Source organism: Aplidium turbinatum, chromosome 13, assembly GCF_918807975.1.
Source record: "Aplidium turbinatum chromosome 13, kaAplTurb1.1, whole genome shotgun sequence".
Classification (NCBI taxonomy): Eukaryota; Metazoa; Chordata; class Ascidiacea; order Aplousobranchia; family Polyclinidae; genus Aplidium; species Aplidium turbinatum.
The window spans coordinates 6293300-6304332 of record NC_137484.1 but is presented as its reverse complement, the minus strand read 5'-3'; the positions used below and the strand labels follow the sequence as shown (position 1 = coordinate 6304332).

The 11033-nt window shown below is 33.8% G+C and overlaps 1 protein-coding gene across 1 annotated transcript; it reads left to right on the top strand.

The window, feature by feature from the left end:
* Positions 1-784: 784 nt before the first annotated feature.
* On the top strand, positions 785-10192 carry LOC145782327 (solute carrier family 49 member A3-like). The gene is made up of 8 exons (XM_082594118.1): positions 785-1045; positions 3275-3479; positions 5616-5831; positions 6155-6278; positions 7002-7266; positions 7734-7966; positions 8491-8670; positions 10015-10192. The coding sequence occupies exons 1-8, from the start codon at positions 785-787 to the stop codon at positions 10190-10192; spliced, it is 1662 nt and encodes a 553-aa protein (XP_082450244.1).
* The last annotated feature ends 841 nt before the right edge of the window (positions 10193-11033 follow it).

Sequence of the window (11033 nt, the reverse complement as noted above, 5' to 3'; positions counted from 1 at the left end):
TTCAGGCTATCACAAAGACCAGTAATTTTTTAAAGAGTAATTTCTAGTTACAAAATGACGGTAACAGCAATTCTATTTAATTATAATAATTTGTTACATAAGAATGGCATAGAAGTTTATTTTTAAACTTTTTTGTGAAATGTGTTTTTCAATTTTTTGATTGTTGATTAGTTTTGGTTCTTGCATAAAAACAACAAAATCTTGCAAGTTATGACGATGCATCATTTATGCTTGAGAAAGGGTGCGTGAACGAAAAAAGCGAGAATCGATTTGCGTCATAAAGCGAGAAAGCTGCAGCATTCAGAGGCACAGCAGCAACACAGCGCGCGTACCCCACTGTGTTTCATCGGAGAGTTGTTGAAGAGTGTAAGGCAAGCAAAGCTAAAAATACATTTTCTCGTATTCTCTGAAGCTTTAATATATCTCTGCACAAGATGTTTGTTGCTGGGCATAAAATTTTAAAATAATATTAACACAGAAACAACGAAATAAAGTAAAAAGCTTTTGGAGTTTGTGATTATCTGAACGGGTCAAATCGGAAAGAAAGTACGCTAATTAACAGTTTATATCCAACATACTTAATAACTGCCAATCGCTTATGTTGCAGTCTAGCATAGGCTAAGTTTTATAATGAGGACAAGACGAGCTTTCTGGAGAGTAAAATATTATTAAAAGATTATTTAGGAAGATGTAATTTAAAGATGAGGTCGATTTATGTAATAACAAATATTTTCATTGTAGATAGAATTAGACAATTTCTTTTAGCTTGTGCTTTAAAGGCAAAATGACTTCAAAAAATATAGAATCAAGTACCACGAATACTTCTCTTGACGACGGAACGTTATCCGTAATTAGCGGACAAACGAACCTGAGTTTGGAAAAATGTGAAACAATGGAAGGATCTTGTGAGGAGACGGAAATACGGACGTACAAAAGACGTTGGCTTATTGTTGCTGTTTTATCTCTACTCGTGTTTTCAAACTCGATGTCCCGCATTGCCTTTGGACCAGTTGCTTACACAAGTGCAACGTTCTATCAAAGTGAAGTAAGAAAATGCAAAATCATTAGGCCTATCAATGAACTGTAATAATAAGGTGAACACAAAACAATATATTAACTAAATACTGTCAATTGTATTCACATTTTGATTTCAATTAAAACTTTTATGAGCATACTAATACTACTCATTGCATTAATCAATAAGTTAGTTCTTGATAAAGTCTTTAAACCGCATTTTTGAAACAGTATGAAGACTTGAGTTTTTTTTTATAAACATCAACATTGAATACATACAATAATTTCAAAAATGAAAATTTTATTCCACACAAATAATTATTTGTGTGGAATATTATTTTTGTTTTTCAATGAAGTTCTCTTCAACAGTTTTTTGGGAATTTGGTTTGCATTCTATAAGCTTGTTAAATTTGATTTAAACGTTTCTTATCAGTTTTAAGTTTTCTCCAGTTTATTAAAAAGTATCTTTTTTTAATCGGATAGCGGTTTTATTGAATATCAAAGCAAAGAGATTACATGAGCAGAAAGTATGGCAAATGTAGTTATGTTATAAAATATATCCGATTGTTTATGCCCTCGGATAGGAAATATAGGAAGGCGTGGCAAATAATGAAAAAGTCTATGGAAAATTACAAATTCAATGAAGAATTAATATTGTCGTCTTAAGTTTTAGATTAAAGCATATTGAATAACATGCGAGACATTGTTGTTACGTATCGAGCTACAGGCAAATACTTTGCACAAGTTAAACAGCTTATAAATTAATTGCCATGTTTCATGGTTGTTAATCCTGTGGGCCAAAAATAACTAAATACCCGAGTGGTGTCTGTCTTTACTCAACTCATTGCAGCTAAAATGTAAAGCATTAACTAAGGTTATTCAAAAATCAAGCAAACGTTTGGCCTAAACCACCAAATAAACATATCCCCAGATGGAAATCTTTATTACTCCAAATGAAGAATGTGCATTTTACGAATGCCGCTGCAGAAATGTGGTAGCCATATGGCAAGGCCGAATAACTCATTAACGTTACTTCGTCAGTAAGGTTAAAGGGATAAGTCATAAAATGTTATTATCCAAAACAAATGTTCTATTGTTTTATTGCTTTCTTCTGAAAGAACACTTTATTTCGCTATCTCCCGGCAACAGAGTGATGCATGAAAATACTGAAGCAGTGATTTGCAATCAATCATTTTCAAACAAAAAATTTATGTAAGTTTATTAAAGACATATCAAGCATCATAGTCCGAAAGAAAGCTCATACGACGAAGAAGAAGCATTTCAATCATTATCAAATTGATCAATCACTTCAAACTTTTCTACATTTTCGTTTTATAATTACAAGCAATGCGTTGACATGTTGGATTGTTGGTGACTTGATTGATTTACTTAAGGGATAATGCGCATATATTCATTTAACTGCGTGATGTGCACATGCAGTTTCAAAATACATGCACTTTAGGGTTTTTTTTCAGGTGAAACTATGTAACATAGTATTTTTGTACCCACGGTTAGTTTTGCAGACAAAGAAATTAATTAAAAATCTGCAATTAATTATGTAACAAAGTCAGTTTTCTGTTTGGATTACCATCCACCGATTCGGCATGTTTCACCGGCATGTACACGATTGCTTAATCCGTACTTTTAATTTTGTCCAATTGACCTCACCACAAACAATGCTATTGGCCAAGTCGATGCTTTGTGTCAAAAGAATAATCCTCGTATCAAAATACATTAAATTGTCTCAAACACGAATTGTATTTTGATTGATCTGTAGGCTTGACGTCATACCAGAAATTGTGTTCTTCTGAGACATGTCGTCCTGTGATGTGTGGAATAATTGTTTTGAACTCTGTAACTTTAGGCCAGGCCATTGAGAAAAAAAATCGTGGCTGGTATAAAGAGTACATCCAGATCCCCCTTTTGAAATAAATGCATCGGAAAAAGTCAACATTGTTATTATAACCCTAGCCTAACACAATAAGTCTGGGTCTTGAAAACATATGTAGGGCTTGATGGGTCTAAAACTAGCCCTTCGACCCTCTTATCAATACTGCAGATTTTAAACGTAGGCCTATATCATGCATTCTAAACTAATTTTGCACCTGAAAATTTTGACTCAAATAAAATCCAAAAATAGAAGTGTTTTCTAACATTTTAGCAGTTTTTGCCATCAGTTTTATATTTAACAGAAAGTATTTAAACCAAAGATTTAAAAGTCAAAACGTATTTGCTTATCAGTTGAACGTTTAATTTTCAGATTGAGGTCATCAATTGGTTCGCCATCGTTTACATGGTCGTTGGTATTCCTTTTGGTTTCATAGCAACATGGGTCATGGACAAGATTGGTCTTCGCTACTCTCTTCTTTTTGCATCTTGGATTCACTGCATTGGATGCGTCTTGCGCGCAGTGAGCACGATCGCCGCCATTTCAAATCCTGGAAAACTAGGTTTAGTTTTTACAGGTGAGTTTTTTTTAGATAAACATTGTGAGACCTTGTTTTGTAAACCGAAGCACTTACATAACACCACCGTTGAAGCAGTGGGCGCAAAGATTATTATGCAACATTTTGAACTTTGCTTTCGTAAACAAATGTCCTACTCATTTATGTTACAGACTCATAAGGTCTTGGAAATTAAGATAATTTTAATTCTCGGAAATGTTGCATAATTTAATTCTCAGGAAATTTTGCAGCATCGTTTGCTCAGGTCAAGAGATCACAGATTTTTCTTGTTTTGTTTTTCACTTAATTCGGTAAAAACAATTCGAATCAATTAAAGTCAAACTCCTTGTTTTTTCTGACAACTCTTGCGCTAAACGTTCAAATTTACCAATGTTTAGTTAAACGATAAATACCATTTGTTGGTTGGTTGCTAGAAACAGGTTTCCATCCATAGATAATTTTTTGAAATAAAGAAACGTCACACCAAGTCATCAGGTAGAGTAACCTTTCTGGCAACCACATAACATTTTTAGTCATTTTTTAAAGTGAACTGCTGTAAATTTTACTGTACTATGCTGTTGATAAAAGTTGTACTGAAGAGGGTTCAATACCCGAAATCGCGCGATATGCAACATAAGAATTTCAAATTGGAAAAATGCAACAGAAGAATTTCAAATTGGACTTTGTCTCACTTTTACGCATGTACTCTAAAAGGTCGTCGTTTATATTATAGTATTCACATTTTTCTTAACCTTTCTGGGTTGCTAGACAGTGGTTCGCCACTCTATCTGGTCAACTTTGAAACTACAAAAATTGCAGTGAACGTAGTTTCTGGTTTACACGGCATTGAAAAGTCGGCTTGCTATATCCGGTTGTAGTTTTTCATTTATTGCTCACTGGTCGCTCAAATACAAAAATAATTTCGAAACAAAAAATGCAATTTGCCGTTTCAAACTTTAAAGTTTATCTTGACCTTATATCTGTAATTCAATTGCTTCAATTATTTTATAATTGGCTGTTTTTTTGCATTGACATGCCACCTACACAACCATTTCATGCGTGTGGTAAAAAATTTAAAATATACCCGTGTAGGCTACGCAGATTGCAGATTAGAGAGTACAAAGTACAAGTTTATAATTTAGGAGTGGGAAATAAATAATTTCTTCAAAGAAAATATGCTCGAAATTAGAAGATAAAGTTTTTTTAATTTTAAATTCGGCAAAAATGTTAACATCCTACTCAAATAAACCACGCAAATTTTCACAAGGTCATATTGTAAAGGTTTTTAAATCTGTAACAATGCATTTGTCGTCAAGCTAAAATGTATTCCAAAAGATATTATGGTAGTAAAACTGTTAAGATGATCATATCTTCTTGGTAGAGAAATTTGTTTGCTAAACAGTAAAAGTGAGTCCCATACTTGATCCAAGGATCGGGGGATGAAAAGATAAGGTTTTCATTATACTAAGCCGTAGGCACTAACGAGAGTAGTGTGGCCAGTTCCTTTTTCTCGGCCGCCTTTACTTCAGCAACTATGCTCACCCAATTTATTACACCCTGGGTAGAGGTGAGCGGTGTTTTTCAACAACCAGCTTCAGCCGGGAGTTGAACCAGGATGATTGCATAATTGGAAAGCGAGCGCCTTACCCGCTGCGCCATCCCATCGCACAGTACGCACAGCGCTAAACAGTAGCCTACGGAAACGATAAATAAAGTAATAAAACAGGGTAAAAGCACAAAAGGATAGTTTAAATCAAAAATTTTAATAGATATGAGACACATTCAGCATACAATCGCCTACTAATCCGAGAATTGCGAGATTTAACAAACAGGGTTTCGTAAATTTTTGAAATCGCATGCTCAACAACATAGCCGCAATCAACATTCTCATAAATCTCTAAAGAAACTTATGAAAAAAGCAATTGCTAAAGTTTCATACATTCCTCCAACTGAAAAAAAAAAAAAATATCCAACTGACAATAAAAAAAAAACAAAAAAACAAATGGGCTGTTTGTTTGGTTAAAATATTTTAATACGTAATGAATTCTCTGCACATGGCAGTGACCACTGAGTTGTTTAAACCATCATCCAGATAGCTTAGAATTTTCAAATAACAGCTGAAATCTCAAAGTTCAAAGGTTATGTTTTTTTTTCTAGGTCACATTTTCTCGGCAATATCTCAACCTTTTCTTATGTTTGCTCCGACCAAAGTTGCCGCCACTTGGTTCCCAGACAATCAACGGGCAATAGCAAACACAATAGTTACTTCCAGTAATCCCCTAGGAATTATGGCGGCCAATATCCTGTCTCCCCTTCTTGTAAGAAAACCTGATGACCTAATGATGATGCTGATCATATATGCTCTTCCAGCAGGTAAATTAACCTCTAGTTTATAGTTGAGATAGTGTTACTTACGTATTTTAATATATAGAAGATGATGCCGATTTTTAGTTGCAATTTTATGACTTGTGCTATTCATACAATGATAATTTGTAAATAATTTCTGAGGTATTTTGTTTTTATGAGAAAAAGCTTGAGTTTATTAATTTTTAAAATATGTTACTTTTCATATGAATTGCAACTCCATATAATATAGATTGGTACAATATCTCCAATTATGCAAATAATTTTGGTATAATTAATGGTGTAAAAAATTAAAAAGAAGCAGAATCATCTTTTTTCATTTGATCATGCAGTTCTCGGAGTAATTCTTGTAACATTTGGTGTTCGCTCAAGCACACCACCTCTCCCCCCGTCTCTGAGTGCAGAGAAAAAGAATGAACCTTTTTGGATAGGAATTAAACAACTCGTTACGAATGGGTAAGTTACTTTCATAACATATTTTATTTACATATTTTACATTGTATTTACATACATTGACGGTGTTGAAATGTATTTCAATCAAATTTTTTTAGGAAATTCTATCTCATCATTGCATATTTTAAACTTATATAACCTGCAATTTTGGGTAGTTTAAATTTATTTTGTTAGTAGGCTATCAATAGTAATTTCACTGAGTTTGGGCTCATTAGCTCATCAATATTTGGCTGTTATCAATATTTTCGTGTATCGCTTGATTAATGATCAACACGAATTTTGAATGTTGTTTAAATTTTTCGTGATTAAAGCTCTCTCAATACATAAAAGGAAAACGTCAAAAAAGAAACTCTAAATTTAAAACCACGAATATTATTTTACCTGCCAAGGAAATCAATTGAACCTTACTCGAAACACGGAAAGAGTCTTTACAATTCTAACTCCCCATTTTTGGTTGTAATTATGAAACATCTTGAGCCAAACTTTGAAGATGATTTCCCGTTCAGGCTTATTTGCAAAGAAGTTTCAAAATAAAAAAATACAATACACGATTGCTAATTACGCGAGAATTTACATGATTTGGCAATAGTAAGTGCAGTGATATTTCTCCCTATCACGACAGCAAAGCTCTACCAACTAATTCACAGTTGAATATGGCTTGATCGGTTTTATTAAAATTTAAATATTACTATAAAATGATTACAATATTTTTTTAATTTTTTGCAGGCAATATTGGGTCCTCCTGATTAGTATTGGAGGTGGAATTGGGATATATACCGCCTTCACAGTTTTTCTAGAACAAATACTTTGCCCATGGGGTTACACAGATTTCTTTGCCGGTGTTGTATGTGGTTCTTGTCTGGTCATTGCGGGAGTGATTGGAGCTTTAATTGCAGGAACCATCGCTGACAAAACTAAACGTTTTGTTGTCGTAGCGAAAGTCGCTTACGCCTTTTGTATCTTCTCAGTTAGTTTGTTCACTTTTTTTCAGGTAATTTTTCGTTTGTTTTCAGTTTTTGTAGTTCTAATTTTTTTATTTTTTCCATTAAGAAAATAAAATAACTTTGTGTTTACTGTAAACGGTAAAGATTTTGTAAGAAAAGATATAAAATAACTTGTATCAGCAGAATGAAGGCTTTTCTCGCACAGCATTACGTAATTGTCTTTAAATGAGGGGTAGGTTTTTATAAGGAATCAAAGCATTTAATTGTAACTTGTTACTTGAGGTGGTTACATCAAACGTTTCATTCAATTGAAATTGACAAGTTTGACGTTGTTACGACGTTTGTTTGACGTTTGTTTGACGTTTGACGTTGACGTTGTTATGACATGACAAGTTTCTTATGACTATGTATTGACCTTATAATGGCATGTATTGCACTGGAATTTACAATAACGTTACTTAATTTTTGACATATCAACGAGATATTAATTGTCTTTATATTTGATAATCCACAGAACAAACAGAATCAAAAAGTGGTTGTCGCTCTGGCTTGTGCTCTAATTGGTTTCTTCGCTATGCCGCTGCTGCCTCTCGGCAACGAGTTAGTTGTTGAAACAACTTACCCCGTCGAATCTGCCACGAGCACCGGACTTTTGTTTCTCAGTGGTCAGCTACAGGGGATGCTGCTGGTCTTGGTGCTGCAACAAGTAGCTACTCCTGTTGCACCGGAATTTTCAAACATCACCAGGTAATTTTTGACAAAAAAAGTTCCTTTGGGCGAAAAATGATTTTTCCGTAAACTAATTTTTTTTTTCTTATGATATTTATCAAGCAATTATAGCGCAATCAAACCGATGCACAAAGATAATAATCAAACCCATGCATTTCAAATTCCTTCGTAAATTGTTTATACATTTTAACATAGATCTTTTTTTTAAATTACAAATGTTTTTTTTATAAAAGAATGTGGTTTAAAGTTTGTTATTTTGAAAATAAACAAATTTGAATGGGGTACCGCGTTAAAATATTACAAATAATAAACTTGTTTTATTTGCGACAAAATTTACATTGAAAGATGACTTAAATGAATAAAAATGTTCAAATATATATTCAGTAAATATAAGATATACAAAATAAAATAACATATATTTAAATACTTTTCAGAGTTTCTGCTAATGTTCTTTAGGTCAGACATGTTGATTGTCGAGTTGATTAAAAACAAATTATAGAAAAAGTAAAATATCTTACAGCGTCCCTTTGATTATTTTACAGATGCCGCGCGGAGCAGGAAATTACTGCTTCTGGAATTTGGGATAAGCCTATAAAGATCCGAGACATGACCACGCCCTGCTATGTTTTTATGGGATATTCTATTTTCATCAGTCTCTTTTTTATTATATTTTACCGATCTGCAAACAAACGAATCAATATGGAAAGAGAAGAAGCAAAAAGGTGAGAGCTTCGCGCAGCAAGAATGTTATTTGAAATGATATTTAAAACTCAAGTTCTTTTACTTTAGTCAATGCAAAATATTGGCTGTCTAGGCGAGTGGTGAGAGCCCTAGTATGACACTGGAAAGCGCACCGGTTCAACACGATGAAAAGCACGTGGCTGTGTCTTTGGCAGGACACGTAAAGGCTTTCCTGAAGGTGGACACAAAGAATGGCTTCCTTGCCTTGCCGTTCACTTAATCTAACTTTTAACCACCAGGCCTAAACCTGGATACAACAAAAAAGTTAATGTGAAATTCAGTCTAATTAGTGGTTTAGGTCTCCTGAGTTTTTGTGTACAAAATTTCCATTTGAAGATGTTTTCCACAAAACGCATTTCATATTTTTTAAACCTCGCTATATCCAGGCGAAAATAAACTCAGATTTTAGCTGCAAAAACAAGAAAGATAATATTCGGTTTAGCCGATTACCCTACACAACTGAGACAACATAACACTTAAATATTAACAGGAAAGTCGAATAACAAGGAAAGTTATTTTTAATGTCAGTAATATAGTTACCAATTAAGCAATAAGCCATCAATCGCACGCTATGCTTTTGAGAAAAGCCTATGACTCGTCGCTTAAAAAAGTAGTTGAGCTTTTTTATCTCTAAGTTATGTTAAACTGTCATTAAACAAATGGTTTAGTAGGAAAAATGTTATTAGTTCTTATAAATTAAATTCTTGCAGCTTTCTAGCAGCTTACTAAGCCTATTTGAAGTAAAAAGAAATAGAATCTCAGCCAAACTTGAATTTTGTATAGGTTTCAGGTTTCTACACTACGGTAGCGATGCCAAAGATATTATCGCCTACAATTAAAAACACTTTGCTTCAACACAAACTTAGAAAAATGTTACTGACATTCCGACATACGTGTATCGCTGTTGCTTGTAACCCAGCAGGGGCGAAACAGAAGCAAAAATAAACAACTTGCGCGATTAATTTTTTTTAGTTTAAAACTGACTCAACAGGCAACAAAGACTGCTGTGTTATATTTATGCACCAGTCTCATAAATAACTTGTTGAAAGATTTTATCGGCTCACTAGCTTAAAATATGCAATTCTTCTGCTTCTCTCGTGCAAAGTTTTATATTTCAAACGTCGCTGAACAAACGCAAACACAAATAGGTGTCATCAAACAAATTACTTTTAACTTTGTTTTTTAATGTAAAATTTTAATTATTCAGATTTTAAAGTTTTGATGAATCTTATGTGTGTACTTCAAAAATATAACAACAAATAAAAATTAATTTTAACAAACAAAAAAATTAAAGATTTTAATCTTTAACGCTGATTTATTTGCAGGAGATTTACAAACCCAAACATCAGAAGCAATTCGATCGCAGAGTGGCACATCAACACTATATCTCTCTCCTTAGAAGACGACGAAGGATCACTTAATCCTCCTGATATTTTAATAGAAATTCCTGACAACGTAGTTCCTGAAAAAGAAAGAAATATCTTTGATAGGAAAAAAGGCTGAAAGTGAAAGCTTGAATGCAACAAGAGCCTTGTTCTGCTATTCATATGTGCTAGGCTCATTCTAGCGGAACGGGTTGGAAAACCCGCAAGTTAGCCTCCGTTTGCCCCCTGCTGCTATCAACAAACTAACATTACGCTGATTGAAACTTCGCAATGGAATACTCCAACTTCTTTACAATATGTAATTGATTTGCATTCAGTGGTAAGATCCAATCTAGTTAGCAACTGGTTTGCTTTGACTAAAATTGGCGACACCTGGCAGCCCTGCGTGCGGTGATTCTATTAGATCCGCTCAAAAAAGTTGGCCAGGAGCGGGTTCTGGGAACTTTTTTATGTTTAGGAACCGGTTTTTGGAAACCGATACGAACCGGCCGAATCCCACCACGGCTTGTATTCCCTCTGCTGACAACCAATGGGAAGCATGTATTAGCTTATTATTGTAGCTTGCATGAGCATTGGACTAAATGTGCAATTATTATTCTCTATCATTACCAAATGCCCACCGTCCAACACGTATTAGCTTTTCAGTTTTTAATTACTAAAACATAGGCTACTAACAACCTCAGGTTAGATTTGTGATAAATTTAGCTTAGGATCGTCTTTTACTGTGCTGCGCTTAAACGTTGACATATAATTACATATACTGTAACTGCTGCTTATAAAGAAACGACCGTGATAATGCAACACGTGGAAAAGCAGTATTTAACAACAGCCTAGTTTGCGTCGATATTACTTTATAACCTTATTTCTTGTGCTACGTATACAATACTGTAATTGATGACAAGTGTAAGCCATATTTTGTGTCACATTTGACTGGCTATGTTGTAGGCTTTAAAACAGCA

Bases quoted from the DNA above. Each gene is read 5' to 3' on its own strand.
- LOC145782327 (XM_082594118.1), top strand. From the start codon at position 785: ATGACTTCAAAAAATATAGAATCAAGTACCACGAATACTTCTCTTGAC. The intron at 7,267-7,733 runs GTAATTTTTCGT...GATAATCCACAG, and splicing joins GTTTGTTCACTTTTTTTCAG to AACAAACAGAATCAAAAAGT. The intron at 8,671-10,014 runs GTGAGAGCTTCG...ATTTATTTGCAG, and splicing joins GAAAGAGAAGAAGCAAAAAG to GAGATTTACAAACCCAAACA.